This window comes from Sceloporus undulatus, chromosome 4 (assembly GCF_019175285.1).
Source record: "Sceloporus undulatus isolate JIND9_A2432 ecotype Alabama chromosome 4, SceUnd_v1.1, whole genome shotgun sequence".
Lineage (NCBI taxonomy): Eukaryota > Metazoa > Chordata > Lepidosauria > Squamata > Phrynosomatidae > Sceloporus > Sceloporus undulatus.
This window is the reverse complement of record NC_056525.1, coordinates 9653578-9673038: the sequence shown is the minus strand read 5'-3', so window position 1 is coordinate 9673038 and position 19461 is coordinate 9653578. Positions and strand designations below refer to the sequence as shown.

Below are 19461 nucleotides of genomic sequence, written 5' to 3'. Positions count from 1 at the left end.
GCTAACTTGTAATACCCATCTGTTTACCTAAATAAAGAGCATTAAGGACAATAAAGTCACATGTTTATTCTCCCTGTATAAGATTCTGGAAACTGCAATGTTTTAAAGATACTTGAGGAAAGTGTTGGTGTTAATATACCTATTGTTACCAAATTGGGAAGCTTAGGTGACCACATACAGGAATAGAGCTGCTGTGTCAATAATGATGCTTGTGGGTTGCTTATAGTCCCTGGAACCCATCTTCCTGGCCCTGAAAGAACACCATGAGTTTTTTGAGCCCTACAAGCACCCCAGAACTACACTCAAATACATCCATTTTCCTCTGCAGTACCTCTCAAAATGGTGACAGAAATTGGCATGGTACGGTTTCCTGTCACCATTTTGAGAGGAACAGCAGAGGAAAAGAGTGGGATATGGACTTGCTATTGGGGGCAGTGGTCCTGGGGGTGGAAACTGGTCCCTTGCCTCCATGAAATTTTGTACCCTTGGACAAGAGGGAACTCTAGATAGATTCAGATTAGCTGAAAATCAGCAAAGAACTTTTGGTTCCTGTGAAATAAATAGTGTAGGGGAACCACTCCTGTTTTGATGTTCTGAGAAGGAATGATACCGATTATATATAGAAAAAACAATCTTCGGGTATTAAAAGTCCAATGATAAGAATTAGATAGATAGACCGACAGACCAACTGACGGATAAACTGACTTAGCTGGTGGTTCTTGTTTCATTCTGGTTGTGAATCTACTCTGAATTTTAGAGTATCCAAGTTGCTGCTTAAAGCAAACCACGACTAAGGCTGAATCTATACTGCAGAAATACACTTGTCCCTTTACATTCGCTGGGGTTAGGGGCACAGGACCCTCATGAATGTAGAAAAACTGCAAATAACAACAAACACTATGTTTTTACCTGAGAGAACACCTCTCTGGGAATCTCTACATCCTCCAGTGCAATTCTGTGGTCAACATCTGCTGGACATTGACCTTAGAATTGCACTGGAGGAGCTACAAATGCCTAGTAGAGTGTTCTCTCTAGGAATCTCTAGTGCAACTTTTAGTTAAAGTTGACCATAGAGTTGCACTGGGGGATCTAGATATTCCTAGAGAAAATATATTAATAAAATCCTTGAATAATCAAAATAAATAATAATAAATAATAAAAAATTTATTTGTATACTGCCCTTCTTAAAATCAGGGCGGTGAACAGCAATTATACAACAGTACAACAATAAACCATACAAAATTAATTAAAAACAGTTCAATAAAAATAATAAAATTTCATGCCGGCAAAACAATGCTGACGAAGGGGGGGGGGGGAGGGGAGGAAGTATTCTGGTCAGGGGTAAGCCTGTTCGAATAAATAGGTTTTTAGCCCCTTCCTAAATTGGGCTAAGGAGGTGGCTGAGCGGAGCTCGAAGGGCAGCGAGTTCCAGAGGTTGGGGGCCGAGATGGAAAAGGCCCTCCTAGAAGTGGAATTATATTTCCCCTCTGGAACTCTTAACAATAGCTGCCCTGATGATCTGAGTGTTGCGGGGCGGATTGTACGGAGAGAGGCGGTCCTCCAGTACCTGGGCCCAAGCCATTTGGGCTTTATAGGTAATAACCAACCTTGTATTGCGCCCGGAAGCGAATAGGCAGCCAATGTAGGTCTTTAAACTGGTGTTATATGACTGGCCCTGGCAGTGCCAGTGACCAGACGGGCTGCCATATTCTGCACAAGTTGCAGCTTCCGGGTATGGTACAAGGGTTGCCCCATGTAGAGCGCATTGCAGAAATCCAAACGAGAGGTTACTAGGGCGTGTACAACAGTTTCAAGGTCCCTCCGGTCAAGGTAGGGACGCAGCTGGCGTATCAGCCGAAGCTGATAACAGGTGCTCCTGACCGTCGCGTCCACCTGAGATGTAAGGTGGAGCGACGAATCCAAGAGCACCCCCAAGCTGCGTACAGAGTCCTTCACGGAAAGCGTGATTCTGTTCAGGACAGGTGGAACCATCACCAACCCTGGACCGGGAGAACCTATCACGAGTACTTCCGTCTTCTCTGGATTCAGGCTGAGTCTGTTGTCCCTCATCCATCCCACTACCGACTCCAGACAGCTCACGAGAGGAGAGACGCCAACCCCGGTCACTGCATCAGTCGGAGACATAGAGAAGACTATTTGGGTGTCATCAGCGTACTGATAACACCGCGCCCCATGTCTCCGGATGATCTCTCCCAGCGGTTTCATGTAAATGTTGAAAAGCATGGGAGACAGAATGGCTCCTTGAGGGACACCAGATGTAAGGACCCTCTTATCGGAGCAAACATCTCCCAGCTGCACCATCTGGCACCATCAAAGCCACAAATGTGGAGGGATGAGTGTAATCCAATTTGACACTGCTTTTGTTCCATCCTATGGAAGCTTAATACTTGTAATTTGCTGTGGCACCAGCATTCTGACAGAGAAGGCTCACAAAATTACAAATCGCAGAATTGAGATAGCATTGAGCCATAGCAGTTTAAGCAGTGTCAAACTGCATTATTTCTGCAGTGGAAAGATAAGCGTAAAACTCAGAGCAGGTTCACTGTCCAGCTGAGAGCAGTGCTACTAGCTGCCATCTCTATACAGCTTGCAGTGGACACGTTCTTAGCCATTCATTCAAGTCGACCCTGGGACTCTCACAAACCTATGAGAAGAGTCATGACAAAATTAGAAGTATTTGTAAAATCTTTGTGTGGGGGAGCATGGCTTTGAGTAACTGATGGGGGGTCTTCAGGGACCATCCCCACCTTACAGTAAGTAGTTAGACAGCCACTTTCCACCAGGATACAACACAATACCTGTGGAAGGCTAGGGGGCACATCAGTCTCCTAGCAGAACCACACTCCACCATCAAAAAAACTATGAATCCTTTGCTCCCATATGTCCCACCAATGACCTATAGGGGCTATGAGGGCATTTTTGCCATACTTTAGGCCACCCATGGGCCATTTTGGGTGCAGAGGAGGTGTTTTTTTCCCAAATAGAAAGACTTTTAAAAACAAAATTTTAACAAAGAAAATTGACCCCATAAAATGGCCCTGAGGTTTGCATGTGGCCCCACAGTATGTAATTTTCTCATTCTTGGTGTAAACCCTTGGTGGTGAGTTAATACCTCCCTGCCATTAAACTAACAGTTACATTTCCAAAGCTGACTACTGTAATGGATGCTAATTTCTTTTCACCCTTCTGTGGCCACAGGGGTGAATCTGTTAGCAGTATCAGGGTTTCTTGTGCATAGCCTCACTGCGTCTGGATTTTATGGAAGGAAAACCTCAGGAGGCGCGAAGCATTATGGGAGGCTAGCAAAAGTGCCTGCATCAGCAGGAATTTTCCCAGCTATGTTTCAGCTTGTCACCAGGAGCCGCACAATCAGTGGGAAAGGAAAGCCAAGCTGTTAAAAGAGGCAAAAGGAATGAGCTTTGTGTCAGATCAAATAAGCACCGAGATGAAAATTATGGAAGGAGAGGATTTGGCTTTGCTTTCCTTGTTTTTGGCTGCCATTGCAAAAATTAAGGATGTATTTGCATTACAGTGGGCCCTCCATTTTCAATGGAGTTAGGGGCACAAGACCCTCATGAAAGTGGACAAACCGCAAATAAAAAAAACCACATTTTTTTTACTTGACAGAACATTTATCTAGGCATCTGTAGGTCCTCCAGTGCAACTCTATGGTTAAAATCCAATTGCATTGGAGGACCTACAAATGCCTAGAGAAGTGTTTTTTCTAGAAATCTGTAGGTCCTCCAGTGTGATTTCTGAAGACATTGCCCATAGAGTTGACCTGGAGGACCTAGAAACTCCTAGAGAGAACATATTAATCAAATTCATGAATAATCAAAGCTGCAAAGGTCAAAGCCACAAATGTGAAGGGCTGGCTGTATACAGCTGTATCTGTATCGGTGCACTAAATATCATGGTTCATTCTATGGAATCCTGGCATTTGTAGTTCGGTGAAGTTCTTAGAATTCTCTGCTAGAGATCTCTGGTGTCTCCACTAAGAATTCCAAGAATCTCTACAAACTATAAATGCCACAATTCTCCAGGATATAGCCAAAAGAATTAAAATACAAGTTGAATATTCCTTATCTGGAATTTCAAAATCTGAAATACTCCAAAATCCAAAATTGTTCACAAGAATGGCTGAGAGTGATGGTTCAGTATACATAAACTTAGTTTCATGCACAAAATTATTAAAACTACTGTATATAAAATTACCTTCAAGCTATGTATATAAGGTGTATATAAAACATAAATGAATTTCATATTTAGACTTGGGTCTCAGCTCCAAGATATCTCATAACATATATACAAGTATTCCAAAAACCAATATAATCTGAAATCCTAAACACTTCTAGTCCCAAGCATTTCATATAAAGGAAACTCATCCTGTAGGAAAAAGCTGATTTAACTGCATAGTTCACTTATAGCCTCTGACGATTAACTGTTCCTCAAATCCCCCACCCCATCCAAAGCTTCCAATTCTGTGGAAGAACTGTGATCAGCTAGAGCTTCTGCAGACTTGGGTATATAAGGATGCCCTACAAACAGCTCTGATCTGGCTTCATGTGCCTTTGGCAATGTTGTTACAAAGCCAAACTGATTGGCATGGCTACTAGGGAGATGAGCTACATGGAACCTGAAATGGTGCTGAACCAATCACAAAGGAAAATTATTGCCATTTTCTGAACATTAAGTACTTGAGGTGCATATAACGTGATCTTGTAGCCTTTGAGATTGAGTGATAGAAGTTGTAGCATAAGCTTTTGTAGATTTGGTCTATTTCCTCAGAGGCACATGCAGCATGCCTTCTTCTCGGCAAAAGTCACCCCAAAGCCCCTGTTGAAAGATTGGTCAGTGGTGGCATTTCAGTTTTGCTTTCACATTTCACTTACCAGAATATAAAGGGCACCTTCAGAACTCGCCTCATAATCATCAATAGTTGAAAAGACAGAGAGCACCAAGCAGGAGAAAACCAGTAGAAAACTGGATAGCATAAGAAAAAGACAGAAAGGAAAAAGAAATGATTTTAACGCTGCAGCTGACAGTTATTCCAATCAGAAACGGACAATGTTGTGTAACTTTTTTAGTTGTTTTAGAGACCAAGAAGCTGTGTGGTTTGGTTCCATTTTTATAAAGCTGACCAAGCATAAATGTTTTAAATAAATATTACTGCTAATCACGATTTTTTTAAAGACACAAGGGGAAAAGTTGCAACCTTAACACAGAATTAATTTATCCTTATTCCCATCTTTTCTTTCCTGCTCTCCCAACCACTGTTTCTTCTAATTCTCTTTTCCTTCCCACTATGTTCCTGTTTCCTTCAGCCTCCACAGCACCAAACCACTGAAATGAAAGGAGGAACCAGTGATCTATGGGCAAACTCATGGAGAGGGAAAAACTCTAGAAGAACACCCACAGAAAAGGATGGTAGCCATTTTGAATTCAGCTTTTTAAAGATATTCTGTGTGCAAAGTAGTTTATGTATCTGCTACTTCCTCTGGTATCATTAGGTTAGGTTAGATTCAAGCAAATATAATTTTTTGTTTTGCGTGTCTTTCGGTCATTCGCTGTTTCATGGACATTCATAAACAGAAAATGTTGTCTTCTATGCAAATCAACTGCATGCAAATTTCACAAAGAATATATCCCCAGTTGCAGTGTTTTCTGTGCAGAAAATAGCATTTCTGCAAGGATTTTTTTTCTGTGCAGAAAATGATGTCTTTTGTGCAAAACAACCACATGTGAATTTTGTGCAGAATAAGTGATGGACTACGAAGATTCTTGTGAGTCCAGGATTCTTCTTGCCAGTGTATCTCAACACTTAGAAAATGCATTTCTACTATTTTCTGAGTATTTTCAATGTTTCTTGCCATCCCTACCTGGACCCAGGTTTTACCAGGGGAGGAAATGTTTCAAAATTCTCTTCTTTTGAGAAATGTTTCCATCTCTCAACATTGCTTGACATTTCTTTGTTCAGGAATGCTGGCATTGAAAAAATACATATTTACTTGATCTTAGAGGATATATTCTTGTCTAGTTTTGGAAATCTGTCCATTCAGGGTGAATAATGTTGAGAGATTCAGAGACCAAATTTCTACTCCTGGAAACCTACAGGGCTCACACAGACTTCCAGAATGAACCCTTCAAAATACAAAAATCAAAGAGTAGCCAGAGGTCTAATTCTGGCTTTGAAAAAAAGGTATGTTATCATCTTACAAGGTGTGAAAGTGGTCCACAAACCCACTTAAAAGAAGTTTCTCTTCCTAGAGACTTGCAGGAAAGGGAATTCTTTCTTATTTAAATTTTTAAGTATTAAATGATTGGACCAAGAGGCCCAGAAGAGTTGAGGGCTACTAAAACAGCCTTGCAACCCAGAGCTCCACATTGTCCACTGTTCCCCATAGAGGGAGGAGAAGGAAAGAAAGAGAGAGAGAGAAAGAATGCCATTCCCCTACTCTTGAAAACAAGAGGAAGTGGTGAAAAGCCACCGGACTAGAGTGCCATTTCTGTGACGCAAAAAGTTGCCATTTTTGTGGCTCCTTTTTGCACCACAGAAATGACAGATTGGAGCCTCAGTGTGTAGTTGCCACAGCCCTGATCTGGTGACAAAAGAGGCAGCTGCAAGCCACCCCTTAGGGATGGTCTTTTCAGCCCCTAAGATGTGGAACAATGGATTCTAACTCCAACAAAAGAGATTTCACATAAACATTAGCAAGAACTTCCTGACAGTAAGAGCTGTTGACAGAGAACATGCTCCCTCAGAGTCTGGTGGAGTCTCCTTCTCTGGAGGTTGTTAAACAGAGGCTGGATGGCTATCTGTCGGAGGTGCTTTGATTGTGTGTTCCTGCATGGCAGAAGGTTGGGCAATGGCCCTTGAGGTCTCTTCCAACTCTATGATTCTCTGGTTTTCCACTGGAGGCACTTCTGTTTGCTTGAGGGCCTCTTGAAGGTCCTATGGAGACGTTGGAAGCAACATGTACTGATAAAAGGAGGAGGCAGAAATCTGGTTCACCCAATCCTGCCTGACCTAGATATATTTGCAAAGAATAGCTTAGCAAGTTTGAGAAATGCATGCAACAGCCAAAGAAGGAGCGAAACTGTAATAAAAAAGGATGAAGGGCGAGACATAAAGGATGATGTGAACAGTCACACAAAAGATAAAGAAAAGAAGAGGAAAATAAATGAGTCTGACAGTGTTTTTATCTTTTTTTCTCATACACCCTCTCACTTCTCCTAAATGGGCTCCAAACAGCACTAATAATGATCCTTTTCAGCCCCCTTACCATCCTAATAAGCTGCTGCCACACTGCAGAAATAAAGCAGTTTGATACGGCTTTAACCTCTGTGGCTCAGTGCTATGCAATTCTGAAATTTTGTGAAATATTTAGCCTTCCCTGTCAGAGAGCTCTGGTGCCACCATAAAGTGCAAATGCCAGAATTATATAGCACTGAGCCATGGAAGTTAAAGTGGCATCAAAATGCTTTTTTTCCTGCAGTGTGGCAGTAGTTTCTGAGAATCAGATCAATTTTGAGTGGAGTGGGAACTGGCAGAAATATACCAATTGCAGCTTCAAAATAAAAACTTGTAATATTAAATGCCTAACTTGTTCACAGGGAATTCAGAAAGTTTTCTTGCTCAAACATTTCAAACAAATACAGTGGGCCCTTCTTTTACGCAGGGGATCCGTTCCAGACACCACCACCCCCCCCCCCCCCCCCAAAAAGAAAAAAATACATAAGCTTGAGCCCATTAGAAGTAATGGGGCTCGTGCCCGCACTCCATGGATGCGCACCCCATTACTTCTTCCAGGTCTCACAAGCCTTTTTTCCAGTGCGGTTTCCAGCATATGCTGGAAGCCGCATATTGCGCACCCACATATGACGCAGGCGCACTGTACATATATTTTCTGTTTTTTCAATTTAAGAAGCCGGATGATAAACATGTGATGATAAAATGTCTCACTACAGTACATTTATTATTACTAATTAATATACATTTGCCACCTATGAAGGAATCAGAGTAAGAGTCAGACAGTAGAAAAATGAAGGAGTCGGAGTCAAAGGTTTGGCTACCAACTCCACAAAAAAATGTCCCAGCCACTAAACATCACCAGCTAACTTCATAAACCTTGTAGCCATTCTCTGCAAATAATAGACTGCCATGGGCATGCACCATGTTAGTGAAAAACTCACCCTCTTTGTGCTTGGTCTTTGCCAATGATTATTCCTCTTTGTTTGTTGCCACTTAAAACCATCCCATTTCTCCCAAACCACAGCTCTTTTTTTTAACCAAGAGTCAGCTCCATTTAGTACAGTGAGACTTCTGGCTACATAATGAAATGGCTGAATTGTGCTGAAATTGTTGTTTTCTATCTTTTTAAGCCATACTTCCCCTGGACCGTATTTGTTGCTTTTCTGGAGACAATTGGTGTGGTTTACAAACCAAATAAATAAATCTATTAATAATATAGAATAAGAGAGAGGGTTTCCTTTTTTTAAAAGGGGGGGGGGCAGTAGGGTGGGCCCTTCCCATCCATGGGGGTTTGGTTTCGGGCGTCTCTGCAAATGGGGAAAACTGCAGGAGTGCAGGCATATTAGTTAATGGGAACCAACATACATATGCCCAAATCAGCGTGGTTGCAGGCATGTGCCACCACTGGATAATATGGGGGTGAGGCAAGCAAGGGAGCTGTAATCCACAGATGGCTAGTCCACCAATAAGACAGGGTTACTGTACAAATGCCTTTGTGGCAGAGTGTACATTGTGAAGGCTTTGAAGGGATGTCATATTGAGGATGGAGGATGGAGAAAGCTTGTTTTCTGCTGCTCCAGAGACTAGGACATGGAGCAGTGGATTCAAACTACAGTGCACCCTTGATATCCTTTGGTATCCACCTCTCATGGATACCAAAAATCTGTGGATATTCAAGTCCCATTAAATATTTTTTTAAAAGTAAAGGTATTCCCCATTAACAAGGTTGTCAAGTCGTGTCCAACTGACTACTCTGTGATCATGTGGCCAGAATAATACCTATTTATCTACTTGCATCTGCATGCTTTTGAACTGCTAGACTGGCAGAAGCTGGGACTAGTGATGGGAATTCACCCCATCATGTGGCACCTGGGACTCGAACTGCCAACCTGCCAATCTTGCAGTCAACAGAGTCAGTGTCTTAACTACTTGAACCACCGCATCCCTATAATATAATATAAATATAATGGGACAGTAAAATGGTGTCCCTTATATAAAATGGCAAAACCAAGGTTTGCTTTTTGGAATTTACCTTTTTTAAAAAAAATACTTTCTAATTGTGGACAGTTGAATCTGTGGACAAAGAATCTGTGGATATGGAGGGCTCACTGTACAGGAAAATAGATTCCACCTCAACATTAGGAAGAACTCCCTGATGGTAAGAACTGTTCAGCAGTGGAATACACTGCTTCCAAGTAGGGTAGAGTCTTCTTCTTTGGAGATATTTAAACAGAGACTGGATAGCCATCTGATTTGACTTGCCCAAGGACACTCATGGGTTTTCATGACTGAGCAAGGATTTGAACTCTGGTCTTCAGGGTCTAAGTCCAGTACTCAAACCACTAAACCATGCTGGCTTGCAGGCTTAAACTAACAGAATGAAATTCAACAGATGAAAACTAGGAAATGGCCAAACAACAGAAAGCAATCAAAAGGGCAAAATGGAAGAACAGGCAATCTAGGAAAGACTGTAACAGTTTACAGCAGAAAATCATTCTGGAGTATTATGGAAAATTTAAAGCATGAACCACTTTAACAGGTTGTTCTCATTGGCTGATACGCCGGTTCCCGAATCGAATCCAAGGTGAGGCGTTCCTATTAGAAACCGGATTAACTCTAGAACAGTTCTAGAACAACCCGCAATCATCCCCACTAAAAATCGAATCGTAAAGCGGTTTATAAATTTGATTCGTGTTTTCGTCATTTAACGCGGGTTAAAAAAATAGAAGGGTCGAACCTACATTTTTTCCTTGATTCGAGATAGGAACCGGGTTATTTTGAAATGGGAACCCCAATGGAACGATCCGCCCCCGGAACTGTGTTATTGAAAATGGATCGGGACGGAAGCAGGAGTCTGCGGAATGGGCTGGCCTCTGGGGGGGTTTGGTTGTCTTGTTGGGTTTGGTCCTCTCTTTGGTCTCTTTCTGCATAATCGGCCCAGCACAGCACCAAGTTTTCTTCCATCGCCAATAGACTTTCCCCCCCCCCCGCCCCGTGGATTGCAACCTCCCCTCTGTTTGAGGAGAACCACTGAACACCATTTGTAATGGAGAAAGGCTGGATGCACAGCGATCTGGGGGAAATAGAGCCTTTCCTTCTCTCTTTCCCAAACGGAATCTGGGCAGACATAGGAAACCCTGGATGTGTGTGTGTGTATTCCACTTTATCTCTATCCCTGGAGACTTCTGCCCTCTCCTCTTTTGTATTGTGTCCTCCTTTCTATCCTGGACGTCTCTTGCTCTTGCTTTATTTGGCTTTCACTCTCTCCTCTCTCTTAGGTCTGCAGCCTCTTGCCGCTGGGATCGTTCTCTTTTCCCCTTTTCTGTCTTGTGTCTCTATCCCACTTTAACTGACTGCCTTCTCCTCCTTGATCCCATTTTCCAACCCTGGGCTTTGGATCCAGAGTCTCTACCCACTGAAACCCACTGCCTTCTCCTCCTTGATCCAATTTTCCAACCCTGGGCTTTGGATGCAGAAGAGTCTCTACCCACTGAAACCCACTGCTTTCTCCTCCTTGATCTCATTTTTCAACCCTGGGCTTTGGATCCAGAGTCTCTACCCACTGAAACCCACTGCCTTTTCCTCCTTGATCCCATTTTCCAACCCTGGGCTTTGGATCCAGTCTCTACCCACTGAAACCCACTGCCTTCTCCTCCTTGATCCAATTTTCCAACCCTGGGCTTTGGATGCAGAAGAGTCTCTACTCACTGAAACCCACTGCCTTCTCCTTGATCCCATTTTCCAACCCTGCGCTTTGGATGCAGAGTCCCTACCCACTGAAACCCACTGCCTTCTCCTACTTGATCCAATTTTCCAACCCTGGGCTTTGGATCCAGAGTCTCTACCCACTGAAACCCACTGCTTTCTCCTCCTTGATCCCATTTTCCAACCCTGGGCTTTGAATCCAGAGTCTCTACCCACTGAAACCCACTGCCTTCTCCTCCTTTATCTCATTTTCCAACCCTGGGCTTTGGATCCAGAGTCTCTACCCACTGAAACCCACTGCCTTCTTCTCCTTGATCCGATTTTCCAACCCTGGGTTTGGATGCAATGTCTCTACCCACTGAAACCCACTGCCTTCTCCTCCTTGATCTCATTTTCCAACCCTGGGCTTTGGATGCAGTGTCTCTACCCACTGAAACCCACTGCCTTCTCCTCCTTGATCTCATTTTCCAACCCTGGGCTTTGGATGCAATGTCTCTACTCACTGAAACCCACTGCCTTCTCCTCCTTGATCTCATTTTCCAACCCTGGGCTTTGGATGCAGAGTCTCTACCCACTGAAACCCACTGCCTTCTCCTCCTTGATCCGATTTTCCAACCCTGGGCTTTGGATCCAGAGTCTCTACCCACTGAAACCCACTGCCTTCTCCTCCTTGATCCGATTTGGCAAACACACACACACACTACAGACAGACAGACAGACACACACACACACACGATTATATATGAATACTCACACATACACATGCATATATATATATAAATGCATACACACACAAACATATAGGTATATATACACATATATATTTGTGTGTGTGTTTGCACACATGTATATATATATGCATATGAGTGTGTGTGTGTGTGTAAGGTAATTATAAAGTAACAACTTTTTTAATTTATGAAAAAAACCTCATCTGTAGTTCCAAACCCACTGTAGAAATAATACAGTTTGAGACCCCTTATCCTGCCCTGGCTCAGTACTAAGGAATTATGGGAACTGTTGTGTTTGTGAGACATTTATTCTCCTCTGCCAGAGAGTGCTGGTGCCATAATAAACTACCATTCCCAGGATTCCCTAGCACTGAGTTATGGCAGTTAATATGGGGAGACGCAGAAGAGGACGAATAAGACTCCTTCTTGTCTGGGGAGACGCAATAGAAGAGCCTCGGATGCAGGCGACTTTCATTGGCTGCCGCCCTTCCAAAAAAATCACTCCCCAAATCTCCAAGCCAGAAGGATGACTGCCTCTGGAGGAACTTCCCCCAGCCTTTCTGGGGTCTTTCTTCCAAGGCAGCCAAGCAGAAGTGCTTTGGGGAGGCATTTTTCTCTCTTCCTCAACCATCCTTCCCCACGAATAACAAAAGTAAGACCTAAGAGAGAGGAGTGAAAGCCGAATAAAGCAAGAGCGAGACGTCCAGGATAGAAAGGAGGACACAATACAGAAGAGGAGAGGGCAGAAGTCTCCAGGGATAGAGATAAAGTGGAATACACACACACACACACAAAGCAAAGCAGTCATCCTTCTGGCTTGGAGATTTGGGGAGTTATTTTTTTGGAGGGGCGGCAGCCAAGAGACAGGAAATTACAGGACTCAGAGCTTAGGCTCATAGGCTCATAGGCACTTTAAGCGCCTCCTCATTGGCTCTTTAAAAAAACCGCGAAATTTAAAACAAATTAAAAACGGTCAGGTAGTGGGAACGCAGGTACAGAATACATCGGTGCATGTTACTGCGAATTATTGTGAAGTCATGATGACGTCACTTTGATTGACAGCCGAAACAAGGGAATGTGAACGAAAAAGTAACAGAATCGGTTTAAATATACACCGATTCATTCATGAATAGGAACGAATCAATTGGTAAATGAGAACGGGGAAAAAAAGCGATTTGGAACGCGGGATAACACCCGTTGTATTTTGAATCGGTTTAACCAATACCGGTGTATTTCAAACCGCTGTAAATCGCAAGTGAGAGCAACCCCTAAGAGACCCAAAGAGGAGTATTGCAGCTCTGTTGCTGCAGAGCTTAGAATCATTACTTTTAAAATTAATGCATTAGACCTCACATTCTTGTGAGTAATGCATTACTCATTACTCACAGGTGTAACATATTATTCATGTGTTACTATCAACCTTCCTTTTAAAAAAAATAGCTGTGCAAAAAAAAAAAAACCCAAATCCAATAACAATGGACCAAAATGGCCAAAGTAATCCTAATTCCTTTCAAAAATGAGTATTTCTGCAATAAAAAGGAACGTTATTTCTTGCTTTATGTTACTGTTGCTTTTTTTTCAAAGAAAAAAGATGGCCATCAATTTCACTTCTTATACACAGAAAGAGAGAAAGAGAGAGAGATGAATGAAATGCCATCGTCAGTCACAAAACACATTGAAATGTTGCTCTCATATATATACTCTTATCACAATTTTGTAGTTGAAGCTCCTATTTTGCACCAAAATATCTCGTATTTCATGAAATTTATCTAAAATCTTTTTAATCTTATGAGTCAATCAAAAGTCATCCTTTTTTGCCTCCATATGGACTGAAGACCCATGAGATGGCTATCTTTTTTTCATATAATCAATTTCTTTCCGCTCCACAAATCTACAATTTCCAAACCAACAACAAACCTTCTGCTATCAGGATTGTACATCATTTCCTATCCTGGTCCCAGTTTAAAAAGAGCAGTTTGAAATCATATGCCTTCAATCATATAATCGAGGAGAAATGTATCTTTAGAGGGAGAACAAAATTCATACTGAACCGAATCAAGAATCCTGGCTTAAGCCACCCTAATTCTTCCTGACACAACAGGAAAGAGGAAAAGATAGAGCTAAATGGTCCATGAAAGAAAACAGAGAACAGAGAGGTAATGGGTGTGAAGGATATTTTTCTGTTAAAAAAAAGTAAGGTATCAACTGATACATGTAAACGGCCCATTTTATTAGCATAATGCACTCTGGTCAATGTTAATAGACAGTAAGTAAATCTGATGCTTCATAGCATCCCTGGAAAGCAGGACCATTAAAGGAGCTGGTTCCATTTACAGCCATGAAAAGCAGGGAGTATAATTCTCCCATGAGGCCCAAACACAAGCCTGTATCCTCACATTGGCAATATATTGCCTATCAAAAAACAAGGCTACATAAGATTTGTGTGGCAGTTCTATTTAGCAGCACTAAATTGGGAGGGAACTCAATTTTACACTGGGATATACATCTGTCTGCATTAACAAACCAGATTTATAATCTGGAGCTCGTCTGCAGCAAAGTGAAATTCTCCGGTGAGCAAGAGCACAGCATTTTGCATTTGGAAACAGATAAGGCCTTTCTCTCCCCCCCCCCACCTTTTTTTTTTTTAACCGTCTGGCTTTCAGGCTGCAGATGGCTGAATGAGCAAGCTATTAACTTCTGTGGCCTTCTTTCAAAAGTTGCACTAGAGCCAGAGGCTGATGGATTCAGTGTCAGTGAGGCAAGGGATCCACTCTGTGTCATAGGACCTTATCACACTGGCAAAATCCCGTGCAAAAACAGGATTTTTTTTTAAAAAAAATGCAAATGTGGGAAGTTTATCACATGACGCTCCTGCAAGCGTGAAATAACGCAAAAATAAACCAAAAGTAAAATGGAGAAAAACGACAGCTTTTTACTTTCGGAACTTCCCAAAGTAAAAAGCTGCCTTTTTTCACCGTTTTACCTTCAGTTTATTTTCGTGTTATTTCACATTTGCAGGAATGTTATGTGATAACCTTCCTGCATTTGTGGGGTTTCTTTTAAAAAAAAATTAAGTCTAGTTTAAATCCAGTTTCTGAACAGGATTTCGCTAGTGTGGTAAGGTCCATAGTCTCAAGTTAATTGGACCACTAAAGGAACTTGTCTAAAAACCATACTCCCAAAATAGGTTTATCACCTTGGATAGCTCTTCTAAAATTTCTACCAGCATCTTCTAAAATTTCTACCAGCATCAGAACCACAAGCAACCACTGGGGACACTGTAGTTACTCCCTTGATTTCTGATGTGATGCCTAACAGGGGATGGAAATTAGACTAATGCAAAGGTCAGTTCTGGAACCAGTTCTTCCCCACTCACTTGGTTCGTACAGTCCTTTTATACCCACATCCATGAGCCCAGATCCTACATTGTCCAGCATAGCATAAGAGTTCTACAGATGGAACCCTGCTGCAGCTCCCCAAATCCCCAGGATTCCCAGTTTTTCCAGAGGTGGAAGAGTTGGGAATGGGTCTGACTATACTGTATTCCATAACCAGACACAGACTGATGACATCTTCCACAAGGATATGCCTATTGTCTTTTCCAGTGAGTCATGTCTTCCCATGATATATCCAAAGTACAGCTTAGTCATCTTTGCTTCCAGGAAGAGTTCAGGACTTATTTGCTCTGCAAGCCATTTATTTGTCTTTTTGGCAATCCAGGGTATCCACAAAACTCTCCTCCAGCAGCACATTTCAAAAGAGTTAATTCTCTTTCTATTAGCTTTCTTCACTGTATAGCTTTCATAACTATACATAATTAGAAAAAACATTGGCATGCAGAATCCTCAGTTCAGTATTCATTGATATATCTTGACACTTGAAGATTTTGTTTAGTTCCTTGATAGCTGCCTTTCAAGTGCTAGTCTTCTTCTGATTTCTTGACTGTAGGTTCCATTTTTGATTAATAACTGAGCCAAAGTATAGGAAACTTTCACTGTCTCAAAAACCATCTATGGTCATTATTTTTGTTTTCTTAATGTTCAAATGTAAACCTGCCTTTGTACTTTTGTCTGTAGTCGTTCAAAGTCTTTTGATATTTTCTGCTAGTAGTATGGTGTCCTCTGCATTTCTTAAATTTTCCTTCCTCATTTTCACACTTCCTGCCTCATAGTCTAATCCAGTTTTGCATATGATACATTCCATATACAAGTTAAACAAATAAAGTGATAAAATGTACCCTTGCCTGACTACCTTGTCAATTGGAAACCATTCTGTTTCTCCATATTCTGTCCTAATCGTGGCCCCTTGTGGGTCACTCTTTTGTCTTCTATATTTCCAGACAGATTTTAATAAGAATTTGAGTGTATTCTCCTCTCTGTTGTTTGAAACAGGTCTATTGGTACGCCATCAATTTCTGGTGATTTATTTCTCCTAAGTGCAATAATAATAATATTAATAATAATAATTTTATTTATATGCCACCTCTCCACCAGGATCGAGGTGGCTTACAAAGCAAACAAATAAAATACCTACATTACAAACAATCCTAAAAATTATTCCCTCCCTCCCTCAAAACATATGAAATCTCTACCTCATAAAATAATTGACAATTTAAGTGCAGCTTCCACTCCACTTTCTAAAATTATGAATTCATTTTCAAATGGTTCTTCCTTGAATAAGTCTGTCATCTTTTCATCTCTTTTATATCGTCTGTGTATTATTTCCATCATCTTTTCATTTGTACTTGGTCATGTAATGCATTCCCCTCCTGGTTGTAGAGAATCCCTATTCTTTGTTTAAATTTCCTTTTGATTTCTTGGATCTTGTGGAAGAGGTCTCTTGTTCTACCTTTTTTTGTTGTTGTCTTCTATTTCTCTGCATTAGTTTTTATAGTAGTTCTCCTTATTCCTGTGCACAAGTAATTGAACAGTTGTGTTCAGAGTGCTGACCCTATTTCTGTCTCCTTTTACTTTTGCTTTTTATCTGTCCTAAACTGCTTGAAGAGTTTCATCTGTCATCCAGTGAAGCTTTCTTTCTTCTTGGCTGCATGCACCATACATACTAATGCACCATCCAAAAACAAAAGAGCATTGATTGCTTTCAAAAGTATTGCTTTTTCAACATGCAATCAAACATATATTTATGTCTATCAGTTAGAAATATCATTAATTCAATCCACTTAAAATGTTAGGCAGCAATTACCACTCTTATAAGTTTTATTATTCCAGGTATACAAAGTTGTCATATTGATGTAAAGCAATATCTTCCTTACTTTTAAATGGTGTATGCAGCCAGAATTATTAAAAGAGGTATTCTCTACCATGTGAGGGTAAAGAGGAAATGTCTTTTTTAAATCAGTGTCTGTCATCTTGAGTTCTTGTCTTTCCTTATCAAATTCTGGCTAGAGAATTATGGGAGTTGGTCCAGCATTTCTGGAGAACATCAGGTTGGCTGAGTTGAAGTTGAAATGTCAAGAAGAAAGCAACTGCAATGCTTCCATAGAAGAAACAACAGAATACATAGGGACATAAAAGGCCCAAGGCATGTTGTCTCAAGACTTACTACCATGCCACCCCAAAACAGCTTTGCCAAAAGCAAAATGATGGCTGTCATGTTAAACCAACTGGACTGCTAGTGACCCATGCAATACTAAAGTGCAGAATAAATGTTTGGCTGAAAAAACAGTTAGAAAGCAAGTAAGATTGACATTTATAGTGTACTTGTAAAACTTCAACCCCACTTAATTTTTTCAAAGCCTCATTACCAGCATTTTTGGACATTTATAGGCAGACTAAGATAATCAATATCTTATTTAAAATTGCTTGCATGGGTGAATACTTCAGTTATTGGCTACATCTATTTGTTTGGTGTGCATCCAGTGGGCAAAATGGAGCTTTGCCTTGCATTCCATAGAACCATAAAAATCACAGGAATTAAAGGGACTGAAACTGATTAATTAATTATTTTTGCCATCCTGACCACATATCTCCCCATTTTTATCTGTGAAATGTTGGAGGGTACATTACTTCTAGGGACACAATTGATTGCTATAAAGACAAATAAATGGACCCTATAGCAAATCAAGCTTGAACTCTCACAAGAAGCCAAAATGACTAATGAGACTATTGTACTTTGGACATATCATGAGACAACATAACTCAGTGGAAACAATAAGCAATGCCTGGTAAATGTGAAGGCAGAAAGAAAAGCAGAAATGTACAGTATTGATGGATAGTTTGCAAGGCCTGAACAAGACTGATAATAACCCAAGTTTCTCATTCATAGTGTCACCATAAGTAAAAGCCAACTTGATAGTGCATTACAACAATTGAACAACTTTAAACAAAGACTGGATATCCTTCTGCAAACTTTCTGCTTGCATTAGGGAATACTGGAAACATTTGGTTTGGTTCAAAGGATAAATAATGCAGATTTCCACTTAGTACCTAGAACAGTTTCCAGCTTTAACATTCTCTTGTGGAATACAAAGGTCTTTGCTCTCTTGTTGAAAACCTAAAGGGATCTTGTCTGATGAATTTCTTTGGGGAGAAAGACCCAAAAAATCAGTCACAGAATTACAGACACAGAGTTGCAAGGAATCCCAAGGAGTCCCTTAGTCCATTTTTTTTTACTTTTTTTTAAAAGAAATTGTTTTTTTATTTAAAAATTTTTTTTAAAAAAAAAAGCCTGAGGACTTTCCTTTCTCCTCCCACTAAGCCTCACTCCGCTCACACCATCTCTTCAGTGGTTTAAAGCGAAGTAGGAAAATGCCACAGTCTATTTCTGCCCAAAGGCAGATGTCTGGGGAAAGTGGTGTCATTTCCCCCCCCCCCCGGCCTAGAGTCTCACCTGGTGCAGTTTGCACCTCTAGCACCCCATAGTGACACCCCTACATCACCATCACCTTCCACTTTCAAACAGCTCTTACTATCAGTACATTATTCCCTAAAGTTTATTTGGAACTTCTTCTTCTGGTCATTTGAAGCCGCTGATTTGGAGCCTAACCCCTGGAGCAACAACAAACAAGGTTGCTCCAACTTTCACATGACAGCCCTTCATATATTTAAAGATGGCTATCATTATTACCTCATAGTCTCTTTCTCTCCAGCCTCAACATGCACCATTTAGTCAACCATATCTAATAGGCTCTGGTTTTTAGACCCTTTACTATCTTGGTCACCATATTCTCCAAAAATATGTCAGGCCATCAGTAGCCAGAGAAGAGGATAAGTCTCCTCTGGAAACCAGCTATGTTCAGAGAAGGTCTGCCTTTGCCCTTCTCTGAGGCTGAGAGAGTGTGACGTGCCCAAGGCTGAGCAAGCTAAGCAAGGATTTGGACCCCAGTCTCCAGAGTCACAGTCCAACAATTCACAGATTTCTTCCTATCTGGGATGGAAAGAACTTAAATGCATGAGAAATTGATATTAACATTTATCCATCTAAGCCAGGGGTAGGCAACTTTTTTGAGCCGAGGGCCGGGTTGCTGTCCCTCAGACAACTGGGGGGCCGAAGCCAAAAAATAAATAATTTAAAAATTTAAAAAAATTAAATATATAAATAAACCAGGACAAATGTAGGACAAAATTTTCAAATGGAAGACACTTTTTTTTAAAAAAATGGAGGACACGTGGAAAAATTTGCTGATTTTTTAAAAAATGTTAATATAAATGCATGTTTCTGAGGCTTCTATAGACAATTGCCCCCCAAAGGCCCCCGGCGGCATTTGGCGGCAGGACCGGGCTGGGGCCGGTCCCA

At 41.2% G+C, this 19461-nt stretch overlaps 1 protein-coding gene across 17 annotated transcripts in view; it reads right to left on the bottom strand.

The window, feature by feature from the left end:
• The window catches only part of KCNQ2 (potassium voltage-gated channel subfamily Q member 2), a 146353-nt gene that overhangs the window by 87487 nt on the left and 39405 nt on the right, over positions 1-19461 (bottom strand). For all 17 annotated transcript variants that reach the window (XR_006103561.1, XR_006103560.1, XR_006103559.1 and 14 more), the window contains exon 2: positions 4914-5004. Coding sequence is in view for 13 of the 17 variants with exons in the window: in XM_042463860.1 (XP_042319794.1) it covers positions 4914-5004 (91 nt within the window). In the remaining 4 variants the exon portion in view is untranslated. The remainder of the gene's footprint in view (positions 1-4913; positions 5005-19461) is intronic.